Source organism: Pocillopora verrucosa, chromosome 3, assembly GCF_036669915.1.
Source record: "Pocillopora verrucosa isolate sample1 chromosome 3, ASM3666991v2, whole genome shotgun sequence".
Taxonomy (NCBI): domain Eukaryota; kingdom Metazoa; phylum Cnidaria; class Anthozoa; order Scleractinia; family Pocilloporidae; genus Pocillopora; species Pocillopora verrucosa.
The window spans coordinates 9190410-9212162 of NC_089314.1; the positions used below are offsets into that span (position 1 = coordinate 9190410).

Here is a 21753-nt window from a genome sequence, read left to right on the forward strand (position 1 = left end):
TTACCAGTCAATTCATTAATCAATAAGACAGTCAATTAGCGAGCTAGTCAGTAATTATATAAGTTAGTCAATCTCCCACTTAGTCAGTCAGCCACTTAGTCCTTTATTTAGTCGGCCAGTCGCGGTCACTCATGATCAGTCAGTCACAAACACCTTCATTAGCTAGATAGTCCAACAGTCCCTATTGTTTTCGATTGAGGACAAACATCTGGTATGAAGTACGGAAAAAATATATCTGAAATTGACTTGACAAACACAACCGAAATAACTAGCAAACCACATTTTCCACATTTTACGTTACGAAATGAAGCAAGGCGAAATGAAGCAACAGAAGAGGAGAAAGATCTAGGAAGAGCGAAAACGGCTCTTCTTCCACACTCTTTTTTCTTTTCATTTGTCCTCTTTGATGGTGCTATTGTGCCACTGTTTCCCAGTTGGAGCAGGCAGGCTAAAAAGATGATTCAGGTTCCAAATAGTTGCGGGTTGTAACTTGCCATTTGAATGATATGAAAACATCTGGAAACTACAAAGACATGTAGAATTTGCGGTCTCGGCTTGAATGCTTTCTTCTTGCCTCAACATTGCATTACTACCGCTAATTATTTTAAAAGATATTCATGATAGTCCCTACAAGCATAATTCTACCAATAAAGTATGAATAATGTTTCTATAAACGGTTATCAAACTCCAATTTTTTCCGTAAAACTATAGATGTCCATATGTGCAGATTTTAAAATGTTTTTATAGCAGTGGCATTCATTATGGTATAAATATTGTCTTTTGACATGGCTTTCACTACTCAGATTCACCGCGTGCTACTGATCTAACTACTTGTGGCTTGAATTAATTTCCTGGTGAATTGAAAGTTACGAATTTGCCTCTCTAATCGTATTAGGGCCGGAGCAGTTACTGAAGAAAACAGCCGTGCAGCTCTGCCCTCATGGCTCTGTATTTATAAGTCCAAGTCTTGGGCCAGAACCTGAAAAAACGAGCCCTGATGTGTTGCGGTAACACATGGGATACCACCGTTTCCTGATTATTGTTACCTTGAAATACCTGAAAATGTCATAAAATTTAATAAGAATCACAGTACAATTTTCGTCAGAATTATTGAAATATTTCTTTTTAAATCCATTTTGATTATGGATGACGAGAAAATTGGACCATACTCTTTAAAAAACCCAACCTTGAAAGAGGAGCGCGATGTTACAACAAAAAATTGAAGGGTTTGTATCTGATTGATTGATTTTCAGAGATCAATCGATTAATATCCCACGTCATTCAATTTTTTTTTTTATACTTAAGGATAACGCGTAAAAAAGGGAATTCAAGCTCTTTCACATAAGTGTTGATAATTAAACAAAAACTGCAGCGGGAAACTTTCCATGAACTCTCTCCGGGTCCGGAACAGAGAGAAATGTGACATTCAGGGAAGTATCTTCTCAAATAATAGATTTTAATAGACAAGTCAAATTCCAAACAGAGGACTCGCCTTCACATCTTCGTTCTCTTTATACGTCGACCGATCAGTCTCTTCGTTGGCACGTGATGAAAGCGTGTAAGTCTTTACCCAGTGATAGACACCGCGCTTCCCCTGGGTAGCGATTTTCTTGATCACTGCGTCCTTTCCGAGGTCAACTTGAAGCCAGGGCTTAGGGTCATGGTGGTCTGCAACCCATCCAGAAGGTGAGTTGAGACGAACCAGCCTAGGATGTGTACCCTCGTTCACAAACGATGAAGCACTTATAGCTGAATCTGGAATTCTTCCATCTTCCATACCAAGGGCCTCCATACATGCTTTTAAAAGAAGAGCAAGTAACAATTCTTTGATAAAAGTTGCTATCCTTACTGACATCGTTTAATCAATAGGAGTATGTCCCTCATTTACATCTGTAGAAGCAAACACCTCATTCTTCCCTCCTTCCCTGCCACTCTCCCCACAATGCAGAAAGAAAAAAAGAGACATGCTGGTAAAGCTACATCTTGACGCATACAAATGGCCCAAAAAAAGTGTATGGTCACCCGTACCATTCCACCATGCAATACTTTTTTCAAATAAATGCACCGGTCGCACCGAGAATAGAACTACAATGGAAATTGAACTAACAAGGAGGAAACAATGGAAGATTTAAAATATCATTTCTTTCTAAAAGACAAATGTTCCCAGTTTCCTGTCGATTCAGTAGTTTTACAATTTCAGTGCATACAGAAATTTTTATTTCTCGCCTTATTTGTTTCATAATTTGCATTAAAGCTTGCAATGGAACAGTCAGCAATTTGCTAATATTTCGAATTCCTCTTTGCGGAATAACTCAACAACAAAAAATAGCACCAAAAATGATAATAATTCAAAAAAAAAAAAAACAGGAGCAGCAACATTGCTCTCAAAATATATAGAAATTATCTTCCAAAAATGATTTCCCACTTTCATGTTTAAAGGAAAAGGGAATTGTTTCGAAAATATATTAAGATTACCTATACATTTGCATAACATCAATATCAGTGCTTCATGGACCGCCTTCCTATTCGTTCCCAGAATGTTCGTGCACATTTCTTTGGGGCAAACAGTTGAGACCATATCGCACTTTTCCAAAATCATTGTGAAAATGCATTTGCGCCACGACCACGACCACGACCACGACCACGACCACGACCACGACCACGACCACGACCACGACCACGACCACGACCACGACCACGACCACGACCACGACCAGACAAAAATCATCTTTCTTTAGGTCGGAAATTATATATTAAAAGTAGCTATGAACATTACCTTTACATTTTCTGTCGCCCTCCACAAGCTCACATATTTCCCCTGGCAGTTTGCATTCAGCGTCATAGAGGCAAGGAATTGGAAAGGCGTTGGTCATGTACATTGCCAGTTCAAAGTCCACCATACTCTCTGGGGACGTCTCCGCACTCATGTTATTCAACTCACAAGTCTTTGCCTTTCGGTAAAAGTTTATGCTTTTACAATTGAGATCCTTACTGCAGAATATCACGCAAGATTCCATAGTTGAAGATGGTTTGGTGGTGAATGCGTGACCTGTTAGAATGCGATTTGCAATGGAGTAGGTTGCGTCTTGGCATTGCGTGACTGATGATAACGTATCACGTAATTGCCAAAAGACCATCACAAAGGAAGTTGCTATGACGCCTTTGGGAAGCATAGTCGTTGTTCTAGAGTCAAAATATACGAATGAAACCATTTAAAAGAAGTTAAACTGACGATTCATTAATATTTTTGCTCAGAAAAAATGTTTTAAATTTTCACCGAACCCCTTTGTAATGCTAGAGAAAAAATGCTGTCTTAAGAATCAAAATCATTTAATTTTAGGAAAAGATGTTTTTACAGTGATATTTTTATGGTGATATTCCATGTCTTCGCGGACGAAGCTCTTAGTATTGCACTTATAAGGGGAAGTATAACATGGTTAATTCGAGACATTTTCATGCGAACAGATTCTGTATTTTTACGCGCGAAAACTGATAAAAGCAAACATAAAAAAAATGTAAAGTTTTTAGTTTTCCCCTTTCAAAGTAACTGGATTAAAATAATAACTAAAGAAAAGCATCACTTGTGGGATTGAATACCGAACAATTAAATTAAAGGATTCTTTCTTGAGGACTTCAAAATCAACACCTAGGTATGAACATGAAGCGACTGAAGATAGATCTGTCCAAACTCAGAAATAAACTTTTTTGAATTGTATGTAAGTCTCAGGTAAAAATTTGCAAATCTTATTTGAAAACTTCGCCAATTGAATGTGTTATTCTTTCAAGTCTTTTAAAGAAATGCGCAAGTTTAATGCTGCTGCAGAAGTTCTTCCATAAACTATTTGTTAAACGTGGATGGCTTAAGATTTTTTTTTCTTTTTTGCTGTTTTCACTATTCTTTCTTTGATAGCAGATTATTTTCGCACTCCAATGCTCAAGAGATACTTCGAGAAGGCTTGGTCCATTACGTAACTGGTCACACATATTTTTCTTTATGGAACTCATTTTCAAAAGGAACTACGCTAAGGTTCACACAATCCCCGTCAATCTTTTTATCCTTTATCAAAGAAATTCTTTTTCTTCTTACTTAAAAAAAAGTAATAATAAAATAAGGACAAAAGAAAAAACTCCACAAATTTACACGCAGCCCCTCAATCAGTCATACGATTAAATGGAGTTTCAGATTTACAGTAACTTGTGTAATTATAAAATCACGTCTAATAGAAAGGGAAACCCGGCTTTACCTTCGCTGTATCTTTTCCTTTCCAACTTTATTTGCGAGTGACTATCATGCCGATCATTCAAGGGATCTCCTGGTCAGATAAAGAAGTCAAGAAGTTATTTGGGACACTTATTAAACTTAATAAAGGTAAAGCGCTTAAGGGTATCTTTCATTAAAGAATGCAAACAAAGCATTATCAGGTGTTGAATCCTACTGAGGACTATTTGATGATTATTCATAATTTAACACAGCTGACAAAGCAAAAGAATGAATACAGCTAATTACACTTTGTTTTTTACATCAAAGGTGACGATAGCTTGGGTTCTTCCACTCAAAATTAAGATGATACAAATAAAACCTGAGTAAAAAAAATCTTAAACTTAAAGATAACGTTGAACCTATTACGATCATGGAACCTTCCTGTGTTTGTGCAAGAATTCCTGTTTGATCCGAGCTCGCTTGTTGTTTTGACTTTATTCGGTCACGCTATTATTATTTGTCGCTCTCAGTCTGTAAATTAAAGGACAAGCCAGAATAAAATGATTATTCTGGCTTGTCCTAGCTCAGCAGGTTGTAAGGCATAAAAATAAGGTCTCAATGAATTACAGGAAACTTTAATAACTTCAACGGTCGTAGGCGTTGAGTTACAAGACGAACGAAATTGCAGAATAAGGAAAGGACCGAGGTTCAGAGCCAGATATACATGAAGTTATTCTACTCTATAACAAGCTGTGTAATAGGAGAAGTTCCTTTTGATCGACCTACCCTTTGTTATGATCATTTTGCAGGCCTATAACCGAATCGCCCACCAGGGGGAATGGGTTTCCCGGACACTTTTATCAAAACATTTTGTATCGTCATTAATCTTTCGTTCTCTCTCTTAGTGAAACATTTGCATTTCAAAACAGATTTCTTTAAAAACTTTTCAGTTTTGCGCGAAAAAAGGCATGGTATTGTCAAGAGAGAATCCCCTCTTGATCTTGTTAATCTTTATCGTATGGCATAAAATCTTCCATCAACTGAAAGCTTGAAAAATACAATTCGGGAACGATGTAAATAATTTGTGTTATACAAACGTGTAAACTTTACCCAAAGTTATGACTTTTAAGAAGAAATGCAAGTGTTTTTCGTCCTACAACTCAAGCATGCATGCCTTAAACTAGAAGACCTGTTGTGGATGTGAGCCGTTTTGTTTCCTCCCTCCTCTTTCTTTCTGCTACTTGATCGCTAGAGTAAACTTTTGTGTGCATTCTGTTACAATAGAGACTAAGAAATGGCTGTATAAAAGAACTTCTTATCTTAAGTTTTATTCCCATTCCGTAAAAATGCTGATAGGAAAATGCTCTTACTTAACTCCAGCCCTGAATACTATCCGAGATGGACGTTCATGGCACAACGGGAGAGTTTAATGAAGGAGACAGGTTTAACTAGTTTTGTTAGAAAATTTATATTTGTCTGTAGTTCAATCAACAGAAACACTATTTTCTTCTGGACGTTGAACTCCTACATGGGTCCATTCCTCCAATACGGACCAAAGTGAAGTCCCCCCCTCCCCCCCCCCCCAACACACCACACACTCCCAAAGGAAAAGAAAACAAAAAGAAAGAAAGGGTGTTGATGGGGGCCTAAACATGTTGTTTTTGCTTGAACGTCATAACTTTGTGTACTTCAATAATGTCACAATTAACCACTCATCTCCTTATCATAATCTCAGTGAAAAATGACTGATAACTATCGGCGTCTGCACGCAAAGGTTAGCTTTAGGCTATCTCCACACATTTTCTCCAGGAGAAAGTTACAGCGATATTGGACTTTTTCAAGACCATTGTAATTATGCCCTTGTTCCACACTCGTGACAACATAGGAAACAGTTAAAAAATAGTTATGAAAGATATCAGCGTTACCTTTACAGTTTTCCCAGCTCTCCACAAGGTGGTATATCTCCTCTGGCTGTCCACATTCAAAGTCAAGGGAAAAAGAAACTCGGAGAACGTTTGTCAAGGCAGGCATATGGTGAATTCAAAGTCCAAAATGTTCTTTAGGGACGTCACTCTGGTCGTGTTATTCAACTCACAAGTTTTCGTCTTCGATAGTAGTTTATGCTTTTACAATCGAGTCAGACAGTCAGACAGTCAGAGAGTCAAACAGTCAGAGAGTCAGACCGTCAGACAGTCAGACAGTCAGACAGTCAGACAGTCAGACAGTCAGACAGTCAAACAGTCAGACAGTCAGGCAGTCCGACGGTCAGACAGTCACTCAGTCACGCAGTCAGAAGGTCAGAGAGTCAGACTGTCAGGCAGTCAGTTAGTCTATAACTTTTCCGGTAATTAATTATTCGGTTAGCCATTTGATTGGCAAGCCAGTCAGTAAATTAGTCAATCAGCCACGTTCTCAGTCGGTCAGCCAGTCAAACAATCAGTCAGTCAGTAGGTCGATAAGTCAGTCAGTTAGCTAGTCAGTTGGTCTTCTGCAGGTTAGTCAGTAAGTAAGTAAGTTAGTCAGTCAGTCAGACATTCAGTCAGATAGTCAGTTAAGCATTCAATTCATTACTCAGTAAGTCAGTCAATTAGCAAGCTAGCCAGTCGTAATATAAGGTAGTCAATCAGCCACGTAGTCAGTCAGTCACTCAGTCCTTTATTTATTCGGTCAGTCAGTCACTCACGATCAATCAGTCACATACACCTTCATTTAGTAAGATAGTCTGACGATCACTATTGTTTTTGATTGCAGCAATAATTTGGAAAAACATCCGTTACGAAGTACGGAATGGAATTTATATCTGAAAGCGACTTGAAAAACACAAGCGAAATTAGATGACTAACAAACCACATTTTTACGTTATGAAATGATGCCAGCCGAAATGAAGCGACGAAGAGAGGAGAGAGACCTAGGAAGAGCAAAAAAGGCTCTTCTTCCACACTCTTTTTTCGTTTTTCTTTTCATTTGCCCTCTTTGGTGGTGCTATTGTGCCACTGTTTCCCAGTTGGAGCAGGCGGGTTAAAAGATGATTCAGATACCAAAATAGTCGCGGAATGCAGCTTGCCATTTGAAAGAGAAGAAAACATTTGCAAACTACCAAGACATGTTTCAAAAAAATAGCACCATGGTTTGTATGCGTTTTGTTCTCGATGTTATATTTAGGATATCTGAAACATGCACTTGCACATACATATTTTTATCTACGTGTTGTCATTTTAGTTAAACGTGGTGTTCTTGATTATATATGTCATCCGTCATGATAGTATATTCATGATAATCCCTACATGCATAATTCCACCAATAAAGTACGAATGATGTTTCTATAAATGATCAACAAACTCAAAATTTTTTTTTCCTTAAACCGTACCGACCATATGTGCAGATTTTAAAATGTTACAATAGCAGTGACATTCATTATGGTATAAATATTGTCTCTTGACATAGTTTTCGCTACTCAGATTCATTGCGTACTACTGATTTAACTATTTTTTGCTTGAATTCATTTCCTGGTCAGTTGAAAGTTACAGTTTTGCCTTTCTAACCGTACTGGGGCCGAAGTAGTTACTGAAGGAAACAGCCGTACAACTCTACCCTCATGGCTCTGTATTTCATGGTCCAAGTCTCGGGCCAGAACCTGACGAAACGAGCCCTGATGTGCTGCGGCAACACATGGGATACCACCGTTTCCTGATCATTGTTACCTTGAAATACCTAAAGTTGCCATAAAATTTGATAAGAATCACAATAAAAATTTTCGTCAGAATTATTAAAATATTTCTTTTTTTAAGTCCATTTTGATTGTGTATAGCGAGAAAATTGGACCATGCTCTTAAAAAAAATCAACCTTGAAAGGAGTGGCATGTTACAACAAAAAAAATTTTAGGGTTTGTACTAATTGATTGATTTTCAGAGATCTGTCGTGTAATTAATCAATTCGTTCATCTATTTTTATAATTAAGGATCACGCATAAAAAAGGGGGAATTCAAGCTCCTTCACACAAGTGTTGACAATTAAACAAAAACTTTAGTTCCATGAGCTCTCTCCGGGTCCGAGAAATGTGTTTTTTAGGCAACTATCTTTTTAAGTACTTGATTTTAATAAATGAATCAAATTCCAAACAAATGACTCGCCTTCACGTCTACGTTCTCTCTATACGTCAGCCAATCAGTCTCTCCGTTGGCACGCGATGAAAGCGTGTAAGTCTTTACCCACAATGAATGGTTCCCGGGTCTCCCCTGGGTAGCGATTTTCTTGATTACTGCGTCCCTTCCGAGGTCAACTTGAACCCAGGACTTAGTTTCATTGTCGGCTGCAATCCATGAAAATGATGAGTTGAGACGAACCATACTGGGAAGTGAACCCCCGTGCAAAAACGATGAAGCACTTATAGCTGAATCTGGAATTCTTTCATCTTCCATACCAAGGGCCTCCATACATGCTTTTAAAAGAAGAGCGACTGAAGTAACAATTCTTTGATAAAAGTTGCTATCCTTACTGACATTGTTTAATTAATAGGAGTATGTCCCTGTATCATTTACATCTGTAGAAGCAAGCACCTCATCCTTCCCTCCCTGCCACTCTACCCACCAGAAAGAAAAAAAGAGACATGCTGGTGAAGCTACATCTTGACGCATACAAACGGCCTAAGTAAAGTGCATGGTCGCTCGTACCATTCCACCATGCAGTGCTTTTTTCAAATAAATGTACCAGTCGTACTGAGAATGGTGCTTAAAAAGAAATTTGAACTACGGAGGTAACAATTGTAGAATTGAGATGCTATTTCTTCTAAAAAGACAATTTGTTTTAGTTTACTGTCGATTCAGCAGAAATTTGTAATTCTAACCTTATTTGCTTTATAATTTGCGTAAAAGCTTGCAGTAGAACTGTCAGCAATTTTCTAACATATCAAATTTCTCTTTGCAGAATGATTTAACTACAAAAAATATCAATATTAATGACAATGACAAAAACAACAGCAGCAACATTGCTCTCGAAAGATATAGAAAATATCTTCCAAATATAATTCCTATTTGCCCTAGTTACATGTTCACGACGTTCCTAATTAAGAAGGTAATTGTTTAAAAATTACATAAAGATTACCTTTACATTTGCTCCCGCCCACCGCAAGCTGGCAGATCTCCTCTTGCCGTTCACATTCAATGTCGTAGTTACACGGGACTGGAAAAGCGTTGGTCATGTACATAGCTGATTCAAAAACCACCATATGTTCTGGGGATGACACCCGGCTCATGTTATTCAACTCACAAGTCTTTGAATTTCGAAAATAGTTTATACTTTTACAATTGGGATGCTCTCCACATAAAATCACGCAAACCTCGATGGTTGCAGATGGCCTTGTGGTGAATGCGTGACCTGCCAAGATGCGATTTTGAATGGAGTAGGTTGCCTCTTGGCATTCCGTGACTGAAGATAAGATGTCACGTACTTGCCAGTAGATAATCACAAAGGAAGTTGCTATAACGCTTGTGAGAAGTGTCATGATTGTTCTATAAACAACTGGAATAAACGAAGAAGAAGAACAGAAACTACTGGAGTTAATAAAAATAATTCCTCTGAAAATCTTCAAGAGATGAAGATGTTTTCAATGTCTCAGCAAAATAGAGCACACTATTGTTTCCTCTAGGGAGGTTTGGTTGGGTGATCTTCATTCTGTTGCCGATGAAGCTCTGAGCGCTTTGCGTTATTAAAGAAGTTTTACATGGCAAAAAATAGACAATCCAAGTATAGTATACAGGGGAAATTCCATTCACAAAAAAAAAGAAGAAAAAAAAACGAGAAATTTCAGTACGAGCGCATATTATGTTTTGTTCTTCGTAAGAAATAATATCAAACGAAATCTATTCGAGGACCGTAAATTGGATTACATTTCCACTTTTCGTCTTTTCCTTTGCGTGAATAATTGAAACCTCGTGGGTTTGTGTACTTTATTATGACATAGTTTGTCGCAGGGTTAGCTTTCTCAAACTGTATTAAGAGAGGATGTCACCATCCATCGCACAAATTTGAAATATCGTGACAAGTTTTGTCAGCCTCTAGTAGCTTGTGCAGAAGGGCCCTTTACCACAGTGTGCATAATTACGCGTCCCGCCAAACCGTGGAAGCCAACAAAGTGTTCAGACATTAGTCTAGAAAACTCCGCCTCTGTCTGGATTTTGGTAGCCCGGCTAGGCTATAGGCTATTGACCGATTCCCAATCGAGACTTAAGTCTGACGGGACGCGTAATTTTGCTCACGGTGGAAAGTAGCCTACTTATTACCGGAGCCAGGCTGTATGCATTTTCTAAACATCTTGAGTACTACTTGTGATACACGCTTGCCAATTCCCTTATCGGCTTTTGGAATCGACTTAACCTTACCATTGCAATGGCCGGACACCTCTTTAGGCACTCTATATTTCCTATTGGAACCACAACTCTACCCAACATCTATGTGTGGGGCAAATTCTAAAATCATCGATATCTGTTGGCGTCTCGAAGAAGAATAAGATCGAATAAGATCAACTTCATTTTCTGGATCTAAAAACTTGCAACTCTGCAAGTGACTTGACATGTCTTTTTTACAACTATGCAAGGGAATGACTTGAGATATGCAACTTGGCTCTTCTCGATAACTAAACCCACAAGTTCCACCCGGGAACGGTTTAAATGAACAGCAGGTCTCCTTGTTAGCATGTAAGATGAGACGCTTAGACAACAGATAATTACTGAAATCAGTATGTAGCTTGTCGATCAAATTGACTTTTATAACCACTTTTTGACTTCGGCCGGCAAAGGAATCATTGATGGATCTTTAGTTTTCTAAATGCAGTAGTTCCTGAAAGGTTTTTCTAGATATCATGCAAAGAGGAAAAAAACCTATCTCTTGGTATTTCGGAGATTGATACATCTTTGAATTTATATGTGTCACGCTTGTCATGCAACTGATATAATAAGATGGAGAAGATATTAAAAACTGGAACTCAAATCTGGCTAGAATGTGGTAGAACATAACGTGATCATCGGAACAGCTCATAAAATCATAAATAAACAAGGTAAGAGTGTTATGTTAAATTATTTTATAAATAGCAGTGATTTATGCTAGTAAACGGTGGCGGCAAATAGGCACACCATGTATATTTCATAGTCGCTAACAAGTAAATTTTGCCGGACTTTGAGTTCGTCTCAAGATAGAACAACACAAATGCACAAGGAAATTTTTGCAGTAACTTTTTAACCATCCTTTTGTCTTTTAAAAGCTCGAAGCTCAGTAGATTCTGTCATATCGGTCATTGTTGAAACTGTCTTTGTTTTGATGCTACTTTTCGACGTAGGAAAAGTATGTCAGACAAAAATATTCACCAAAAAAAAAATGTTACTTTGCCAGCTTCAATAATGACAGGGGATTAAGTTTAGATGATAAAACAAAGGATTATGTTGATAGAAATATCGGAGGTCAAGTATATTCGTTACATGAGGTCACACAACTTGGGTAATATTCACGGTGATAATTTGCATATTTGAGCGGTCGAACGAAAAAAATCATTTCTCGAAAACTAAAATATCTTTTCACAAAAAAAACTACACCACAATTATTAGTACATATTGGGCTACAAAATATAAAAGTAGGAGTGAAAGCAATACTCTTATACTCCAAAAGAGAGCTGTTCGCTTGATCTACTTTCTGCCTTTCAGAACGCATGCGATTCCATATTTCGCGCAATCTAACATCCTGCCAATAACAATGCTCTACTTCAAACTTTCATCAATCTTAATGCTTGATATAACCACTAACTCTGCACCTAAAAATATCTGCAATCTTTTTATTTCTACACAAGACATACATCAGTATAATACCCGATCAGCATCTTCTGGTAACTACTATATTAACTATTCTAGGCTTAATCATCATAAAACTCTTTTTCTATCGTTGGGGCTAAAATTTGGAACAGTATTCTCGAAAGCTATCGAAGTCTGCCGAAGCACATATTCAAAAAGAAAATTCAAGCATTACTATTTGCAACTCTAGGAAGTCTGGATAGTTATGCTGACACTAGCACTCTTATTTCTGAAATAAAAAAGGCATCTTAATTATAATTCAAACATAATATATTAATTTACTTTTTATCACCTTTTCCCTCTTTTGTCAAATAATGTATGCAAAATCGTGTAATTCGCATAATTCGTGTTTTTGTAATTCGTGTTGTATGTCCTTAACACCGCCTGCCTAGATTAGCTCGCTATTTGCAGGAGGTGATTATTGTACAAAGATTTTCCTGCAAACTTAATAAACTTGAACTTGAACTTGAAAAAAAAACTTGAACTTGAAAGCAAGTTTTAGGTGACTTGCCGCTGTTTGTCTGATGCATGCTGACATTAGCTCTTAAAATATTTATAAAGTTTTAACACCCAAGATGAAATTTTACGGGTCCTCTCGAGACCTTTTTTTTAATTTAAATGAATCCCTTCGTTCTGACTTTCCTGGAATGAGCAAATTTAATACTTCTTTAAAACTGAATCCAAGAGTTTACAGGAAAATTGAGATTGTTTGAAAGATGCTTATCTATTTTAACTGTTCTTCAAATGCTACAAAAAACATTTATTCTTGGGTGTCGATAGCTTAAACTTTAGACGGTAATGGACATGTAGTTGGAGAAAGCTTGATCTCTTTAACAACAGGTCATGCGTGTTTGAATTTGTCCACTTGGCCCTTCTGTTCGTTTTAAAAATGAACTGCGTTGAGCTTTGTGCCTTTTGTGTTTCTCTTCTTCATCCTAAACCATTCTAGTTCCTTTTCTGGCCCTTTTCTTCTTTCAATTTTAACAATTTTAGTGTTTATCTATTTTACCAAATTTAATGAATTTCGCCATAGACAACGCCAAATATCATTACATAGCGCCTCTATTATTTTTCTCCATCATGCAATAAATGCATTTTTCGCTTTAAAAGTTAAGCATGAAAGTCAGATAACCTCGGTTACCTTAGCAGAGTTTTTTCCTCTGCATCTTCACGTCTCAGTAATTCTCACGTACGGTTAGCAAAGAAAGACAGCGATTCCTCGACAGATGAATAAAACTGAAATATATTAAGCCCTGTGGTGTTTTTATATGAAGAATACATGGTATTGTTTTGTGTGAGAATGCACTTATGGTAAAACTGTTATATAATAACTTATTATTCAACTTAACGACCAAATTGAATACGCCATCATCTGGATCTCAGGTTTTCTCCACCGGAGAGCTACCGAGCTATATATAGCCTTAGTTATCATCGTATTTTCATCTTTTTTCTGTTCTTTAACAGCATAGGTTAACCCCTGATTTGGGTGAAAAAACATAGAAATTTAACCGCAATGAGTCAAATCTAAACTTTAAACAAAATAACTATTAACCTGGAGTATATTTTCAATTTGGAATCGCCAGGAACCTCGCAACTATTTGTGTCTGCAATATCCTATTTGAATTAATATTCTGAGCTGTACTCGCCTCTCATGTTTTGAAATTACATTTTACTGGTTCATTTAACAAAAGGGATTGTACAAAGAATAAGGACAAGTTGAAAAGGTATATAAATACACTGGCTTCTTCACTCAGTTGCGCACGCACTATGACTATAGCATGTGTTCCTTAACAAAGTGCAGTTAAATAATTAAGGGAGCCTTTCTTAACTATGCCCAGGGCATAAAAACTATTTACAATTAGATTTGAAAGGAATTATTAAACAAACACGTAGGTTACCTTTTCCACCAATTGGGAAGCATACCTAAAATAAAATAATGACGAGTATGAAATATTAAAAGTATTCGTTGCTTGTAATGTCTGCTACGAAGCCTTAGGCCTACAGAACGAGGTTAAACAAGAAAAGCGGTGGGATTTCCCTCAGAGCTAAAATAATCGATAGGTTCTCTTAACTTAAACTTAAAAGTTTTTAACTTTCGTTATCTTCTGATAAACTTTTTTGTATTGTATTTAAGCCTCAGATGAAAATTTCAAAATCTTCGTTGAAAACTTTGCCTATTGAATGTGTTATTCCTTCGAGTTTGTTGAGAGTTGCGCAAGTTTAATGCTTCTGCAGAAGTTCTTCCAAGACCTATTTGCTAAACGTGGATGGTTTATGATTTTGTTTTTTGTTTTTTGCTGTTTTCATTATTCTTTCTTTGATAGAATTTTATTTTCGCACGCTAATATTAAGAGGTACTTCGGGATGGCTTGGTCCATTACATAACTGGTCAAACATATTTTTGTTCATTGGATTCATATTTACAATGAACTACGCTAAGGTTTAAACAATCCTCGTCAATGTTTCCATCCTTTAACAAAGAAGTTCTTTTTCTTCTTATTTAAAAATATAGAATAAAGAAAAAAGAATTTGTAGTACTGACCTCGGTAACAGTTTTTCTCCATACAGACCTCCCAGCCTGCAAATAACATACATTTATTTCTTCTGAACATTGTACTCCTACAAAGGTGCATTTCCCCTATACGGACCAAATGAAATTCATTCCCAATCCCCCCCCCCCCTCAACACATACCCACAAGAGAAAAAAGAAAGAAAGGGTATTGATGGGGGCCTAAACAAGTTATCTTTGCTTGAGCGTCGGAACTTTGTGTACTTCAATGATTTCACTATTAGCACCTCATGTCCTTGTCAACTATCAGCGTCTGTACTCAAAGAATAACTTTAGGCTATCTCCATACATTTTCTGGGGGATACAGTTATAGCGATATTGGAATTTTTCAAGATCATTATGCTCTTGTTCCGCACTCATGACAACACAGGAAACAGTTCGGGAATAGTTTTGAAAGAAATCATCGTTACCTTTACAGTCGTCCCCGCTCTCCACAAGGTAGTATATCTCCTCTGGCCGTCCACATTCAAAGTCAAGGTAACAAGGGACTCGAAGAACAGTAAGAACATTTGTCACGGCATATATATGGTAAATTCAAAGTCCAACATGTTCTCTAGGGAGGTCACGCTGCTCACGTTACTCAATTCACCAGTTTTCGTCTTTCGATAATTGTTTATTATTTTACAATGAAGACGCTGGCCGCAGAATATCACACGAGATTAGATAGTTCCAGATAATTGGTGCCGTTGTCTTTGCATGCTCGAAACGCTAGGACTTTGTGTTTATTAATGATACTGACATCTGACAATAAGAATTCATTTTGGGTTCTCTTCAATTGAATTCCGTAAAAAGTCCCTCAGACAGTCGGTCAGTTGGTGAGTTAGCGTAAGCCGTAAGGTTGTCAGTCAGTCAGTTAGACAGTCTGACAATCAGTCAGTCAGACAGTCAAACAATCAGACAGTCAGACGGTCAGAGAGTCAGTCAGTCAGTTAGTCTGTTATTTTACGGTAATCAGTCATTATTCAGTTAGTCATTTGATTACCAAGCCAGTCAGTAGATTAGTTAATCAGCACATGTACTCACACAAGTATTTGCGGTCTCGGCTTCAATGCTTTATTTTGCCCCAAACATGGGTACGTTGCATTACTACCTTTAATTATTTTAAAACACATTCATGCTAATCCCTACAAGCATAATTCCACCAATAAAGAATGAATAATGTTTCTAGATTTTTGAACTCTAAATTTTTTCCATGAACTGTGGGTGTACATTTGTGCAGACTTTAAAATGTTTTCATAGCAGTAACATTCATAACTGTATAACTATATATTGTCTTTGACACAGCTTTCACTACTCAGATTCATCACGTACTACTGATATAACTATTTTTTGCTTGAATTCATTTCCTGGTCAGTTGAAAGTTACAGTTTTGCCTTTCTAACCGTACTGGGGCCGAAGTAGTTACTGAAGGAAACAGCCGTACAACTCTACCCTCATGCCTCTGTATTTCATGGTCCAAGTCTCGGGCCAGAACCTGACGAAACGAGCCCTGATGTGCTGCGGCAACGCATGGGATACCACCGTTTCCTGATCATTGTTACCTTGAAATACCTAAAGTTGCCATAAAATTTGATAAGAATCACAATACAATTTTCGTCAGAATTAATCAAATATTTCTTTTTAAATCTATTTTGATTGTGTGGAATGAGAAAATTGGACCATGCTCTTAAAAAAAAATCAACCTTGAAAGGAGCGGCATGTTAAAACAAAAAAATTGAAGGGTTTGTATCTTATTGATTGATTTTCAGAGATCAATCGATTAATATCTCAGGTCATTCATATTTTTTATACTTAGGTTAACGCGTAAAAAAGGGAATTCAAGCTCTTTCACACAAGTGTTGATAATTAAACAAAAACTGCAGGAAACTTTCCATGAGCTCTCTCCGGGTTCGGAACAGAGAAAAATGTGACTTTCAGGCAAGTATCTTTTCAAATACTAGATTTTAATAGACAAATCAAATTCCAAACAGAGGACTTGCCTTCACATCTTCGTTCTCTCTATATGTCAACCAATCAGTCTCTTCGTTGGCACGTGATGAAAGCGTGTAAGTCTTTACCCAATGGTAGGAACCGTGCTTCCTCTGGGTAGCGATTTTCTTGATTATTGCGTCCCTTCCGAGGTCAACTTGAACCCAGGACTTAAGCTCATTGTAAGCTGCAACCCATGCAGAAGGGGAGTTCAGACGAACCAGTCTGGGATGTGTACCCTAGTTCACAAACGATGAAGCACTTATAGCTGAATCTGGAATTCTTCCATCTTCCATACCAAGGGCCTCTATACACGCTTTCAAAAGAAGAGCAAGTAACAATTCTGTGATAAAAGATGCTATTATTACTGACATTGTTTAATTAATAGGAGTATGTCCCTGTATTATCTGCATCTGTAGAAGCAGATACCTCATCCTTCCCTCTTTCCCTGCCACTCTCCCCACAATGCAGAAAGAAAAAAAGAGGCATGCTAGTAAAGCTACATCCGGACGCATAAAAATGGTTCAGGAAAAGTGTATGGTCACTTCTACCATTCCACAATTAAATACTTTTTTCAAATAAATGTACCGGTCATACTGACAATAGAACTATAATGGAAATTGAACTAAGAAGGAGGAAACAATGGAAGAATTAAGATATCATTTCTTTCTAAAAGACAAGTGTTTCTAGTTTCGTGTTGAATCAGTAGTTTTAAAATTTTAGTGCATACAGAAAATTGTATTTCTCGCCTTATTTGTTTCATAATTTGCATTAAAGCTTGCAATGGAACTGTCAGCAATTTGCTGATATTTCGAATTCCCCTTTTGCGGAATAATTCAACAACAGAAAATAGCACCAAAAATGATAATAATTACAACAACAAAAACAGGAGCAGCGACTTTGCTCTCAAAATGTATAGAAATTATCTTCCAAAATGATCCCTATTTCCCCTACCTTCATGTATAAAGGAAAAGGGAATTGTTTCTAGAATATCAGCGATTCATGGACCGGCTTTCTATTCGTTCCCAGAATGTTGGTGCACATTTCTTTCGGGCAAACAATTGAGGCCTTATCGCACTTTTCCAAAATCATTGTCATAGTGCATTTGCGCCACGACCACGACCAAACCAAAACCATCTTTCTCTAGGTCGGAAATTATATTTAAAAAAGGTAACCAACATTACCTTTACATTTTCTGCCACCCTCCACAAGCTCACATATCTCCTGTGGCAGTTTGCATTCAGCGTCAAAGAAGCAAGGCATTAAAAAGGCGTTAGTCATGTACATTGCCAATTCAAAATCCACCATGCTCTCTGGGGACGTCTCCGCACTCATGTTATTCAACTCACAAGTCTTTGCCTTTCGGTAAAAGTTTATGCTTTTACAATTGAGATCCTCGCTGCAGAATATCACGCAAGATTCCATAGTTGCAGATGGTTTGGTAGTGAATGCATGACCTGTTAAGATGCGATTTGGAATGGAGTAGGTTGCGTCTTGGCATTGCGTGACTGAAGATAACGTGTCACGTAATTGCCAGTAGATCATCACAAAGGAAGTTGCTATGACGCCTTTGGGAAGCATCGTGTTCCCCTAGAGTCAAAATATACGACGAATGAAATGATTTGAAAGAAATTAAACTGACGAAAAACTGTTTTGAATCTTCACTGAACCCCTTTGTAATGCTAAAGAAAAAAAGCTGTCCTGAGAGTCAAAATCGTTTAATTTCGTGTAAAGATGTTTTTATGGTTATAGTATACGTCTTCACGGTCGAAACACTTAGTGTTGCACTCAGCAGGGGAGGTAAAACGTGGAAAATCCGAGAAATTCCCCTGCGAACAGATTCTGTACTTTTACGCGCGAAAGCTGATAAAAGCAAAAATGACAAAAAAAAATTTGAAGTTTTTAGAAGTAACTGAGTCAGAACAATAACTAAAGAAAAGCATTACTTGTGAGATTGACTACCGAGCAATGAAATTAAAAGATTTTTTTGAGCAATTCAAAGTCAATTCTAGATATAAAAGTGAAGCGACTAAAGAAAGATCGGTCAAAATTCCGAAATAAACTTTTTTCTGTTGTATTCAAGCCTCAGATGAAAATTTCAAAATCTTCGTTGAAAATTTCGCCTACTGAATGTGCTATTCCTTCAAGTTTGTTAAGAATTGCGCAAGTTTAATACTTCTGCAAAAGCTCTTCTAAGACCTGTTTGCTAAACGTGGATGGTTTATGATTTTTTTTTTTTGTTTTTTGCTGTTTTTACTGATCTTTCTTTGATAGAATTTTATTTTCGCGCGCTAATACTCAAAAGTACTTCGAGAAGCCTTGGTCCATTACATAACTACTCAAACATATTTTTTTTCATAGGATTCATATTTACAATAAACTACGCTAAGATTTATACAATCCTCGTCAATCTTTTCATCCTTTACCAAAAGAAAAAAGAATTTTGCATGCAGTCCCTTGATCAGTCATACGATTACATGGAATTTCAGATTCCGAAGTCAAGACTCACAGTTACTTGCAATTGTAAATTTGGTCTAATAAAGGGAAACCCTGCTTTACCTTGGCTGTATCTTTTCCTTTCCAACTTTATTTGCGAGTGACCATCATGCCGATCATTCAAGGGATCTCCTGGTCAGATAAAGAAGTCAAGAAGTTATTTGAGACACTTATTAAACTAAATTAAGCTAAAGCGCACAAGGGTGTCTTTCATTAACCCTTTAACTTCCAAGATCTCATTAGTAATTCTCCTTAATGTCTCCCGTACAGTTCTTGTGATGTTAGTTTGGAGAATTTGGTATTGGGTCAACTTATAATCTCCTAACTGATATTTTGCTTTATTCTCATCGACTGTGTGCTTGATATTGTATTGATATTGTAAGGAGAAATTCTGTCTTGGACACTCATGGGAGTTTAAGGGTTAAAGAATACAAAAAAAGCATTATCAGGTCTTGAATCCTACTGAGGACTATTCGATGATTATTCATAATTTAACACAGCTGACACAGCAAAAGAATGAACACAACTTATTAGTCGGAGGAATAGTCACATTTTTAGCGTTGTTTTATTTACATCACAGGCGACGATAGTTGAGTTCTTCCACCCGAAATTAAGATAAGAGAAATAAAGCTTCAATCAAAAACATCTTAAACTTAAAGATAACTTGGAACGTATTTTGATCATGGAACCTTCCCGTATTTTATCCGAGCTCGCTGTTGTTCTGACTTTATTCAGTCACGCTGTTATTATTTTGTCGCTCTCGGCCTGTATCGCATATCTATGAATAAAAACATTTAAAAAGTATGGAATGATTATCGTGGCTTGTCCTGGCTCAGCAGGCTGTAAGGCAAGAAAATAAGGTCCCACTGAGCGAATTGTAATCATGAAATTGTCGGAAACTTTAATAATTTTAACGGTCATAGGGGTTGACTTACAATTCGAAGGAAATTGCAGAATAAGGAAAAGACCGAGATTGGTTCAGAACCAGATGTAGATGTAGTTATTCAACTCCATAACAAGCTGTGTAATAGGAGAGGTTCCGTTCATCGACCTACCCTTTGTTATGACCATTTAGCAGGCCTATAATCACTCAATCGCCCCCCAGGGGGAATGGGTTCCCCGGACAAAGTTTACGAAAATATTCGGGATTGTCATTAATCTCTCATTCTCTCTTAGTGAACAAAGAAGAAAATGCATTTTAAAATATATTTCTTTAAAACCTTTTCAGTTTTGTGTGAAAAAAGGCATAGTATCGTCAAGAGAAGATCCTCTCTTGGTCTTGTTAATCTTTATTTCATAGCACCCATAAAGTCTTTCATTAACTGAAAGCTTAAAAAATACATTTTGGGAAAGATGTGAATAATTTATGTTAAACAAACGATTAAACTTTACCCAAAGTAATAAGTTCTGAGGAGAAATGCAGGTGTTTTTCGCCTTGCAACTCAAGCATGCATGCCGTAAACTTGAAGATTTTTTGTGGATATGAGCCGTTTTGTTTTCTCCTTCCGAACACTCTTTTTCTTTCTTTTACTTAATTGTTAGAGTAAATTTTTGTGTGTATTCTGTTTCAATAGAGACTAGGAAATGGCTGTATAAAAGAAATTTTCATCTTAACTTTTATTTCACATTCCATAAAGTTACTGATAGGAAAATACTCTAACTTAATTCCAGCCCTGAATACCATCGGCGATAGACATTATAGCGCAATTGGAGAGTTTGATAAAGAAGACAAGTTTTACTAGTTCTGTAAGGAAATTTTTGTTCGCCTACAGTTCAATCAACAGACACATTATTTGCTTCTGGAAGTTGTACTCCTACAAAGGTGCATTTCCCTTATACGGACCAAATGACATTCGCCCCATTCCCCCTCCCCCCCCCAAACACACCCAAGAAAAAAAAAAGAAAAAAAGAAAGGAAGAAAGAGCATTGGTAGGGGCCTAAACACGTTGTCTTTGCTTTAACGTTAGAACTTTATGTACTTCAATGATGTCACAATTAACACCTTGTGTCCTTATCATAATTTCGGTGAAAATGACTAACAACCATCAGCGTCTGTACACAAAGATGAACTTTAGGCTATCTCCATACATTTTCTCGGGGAAACAGTTACAGCGATATTGGATTTTGTCAAGACCATTGTAATTATACCCTCGTTCCACACTCGCCACAAAACAGGAAACAGTTCGGGAAGGGTTTTGAAGATATCAGTGTTATCTTTACAGTTGTCCCCACTCTCCACTCACCATGTTTCCTCTGGCCGTCCACATTAAAAGTCACGGTAACAAGGGACTCGGAGAAGGTTTGTCACGGCATGTATATGGTGAATTCAAATTTCAACATGTTCTCAAGGGACGTCACCGTGCTCATGTTATTCAACTCAGTCAGTCACTTAGTCCTTTAGTTAGTCGGCCAGTCAGTCATTCATATTCAATCAGTCAGAGACACTTTCATTTAGTTAGATAGTCTAAAAGTCACTATTGTTTTTGATCGAAGCACCGTGGACAAACATCCGTAATGAAGTACGGAATAGAATACATCTGAAAGCAACTTGGAATACACAAGCGAAATAACTATCAGACCACATTTTCCATATTTTTAAGTTACGAAATGAAGAGGAGCCAAATGAAGCAACAAGGAGAGGATAGAGACCTAGGAAGAGCGAAACTCTTAGTCCACACATTTT

General features: G+C 37.2%; 2 protein-coding genes and 1 pseudogene across 2 annotated transcripts; all 3 read right to left on the minus strand.

Moving 5' to 3' along the window:
- Positions 1-689: 689 nt before the first annotated feature.
- LOC131780263 (lactadherin-like) lies at positions 690-3226 on the minus strand. Its single transcript, XM_066163826.1, has 3 exons — positions 2777-3226; positions 1493-1797; positions 690-1056 (listed from the first exon to the last, which is right to left on the minus strand). The coding sequence occupies exons 1-3, from the start codon at positions 3210-3212 to the stop codon at positions 907-909; spliced, it is 891 nt and encodes a 296-aa protein (XP_066019923.1). The 5' UTR covers positions 3213-3226; the 3' UTR covers positions 690-906.
- Positions 3227-7383: 4157 nt separating this feature from the next.
- LOC131780262 (lactadherin-like) lies at positions 7384-13261 on the minus strand. Its single transcript, XM_059096884.2, has 4 exons — positions 13179-13261; positions 9303-9719; positions 8333-8640; positions 7384-7912 (listed from the first exon to the last, which is right to left on the minus strand). Exons 2-4 carry the CDS (start codon positions 9700-9702, stop codon positions 7763-7765), a joined length of 858 nt encoding a protein of 285 aa, XP_058952867.2. The 5' UTR covers positions 9703-9719; positions 13179-13261; the 3' UTR covers positions 7384-7762.
- A 2746-nt stretch (positions 13262-16007) lies between these two features.
- Positions 16008-18022, minus strand: LOC131780289 (lactadherin-like; annotated as a pseudogene).
- Between the last annotated feature and the right edge of the window lie 3731 nt (positions 18023-21753).

Coding starts and splice junctions, on each gene's coding strand:
- LOC131780263 (XM_066163826.1), bottom strand. CDS start 3,212: ATGGTTTCATTCGTATATTTTGACTCTAGAACAACGACTATGCTTCCC. Junction 1,798..2,776: donor GGGCGACAGAAAATGTAAAG/GTAATGTTCATA, acceptor TTCTTTTAAAAG/CATGTATGGAGGCCCTTGGT. Junction 1,057..1,492: donor AAGAGAACGAAGATGTGAAG/GCGAGTCCTCTG, acceptor TGACATTTTCAG/GTATTTCAAGGTAACAATAA.
- LOC131780262 (XM_059096884.2), bottom strand. CDS start 9,702: ATGACACTTCTCACAAGCGTTATAGCAACTTCCTTTGTGATTATCTAC. Junction 8,641..9,302: donor GGGCGGGAGCAAATGTAAAG/GTAATCTTTATG, acceptor TTCTTTTAAAAG/CATGTATGGAGGCCCTTGGT. Junction 7,913..8,332: donor GAGAGAACGTAGACGTGAAG/GCGAGTCATTTG, acceptor TGGCAACTTTAG/GTATTTCAAGGTAACAATGA.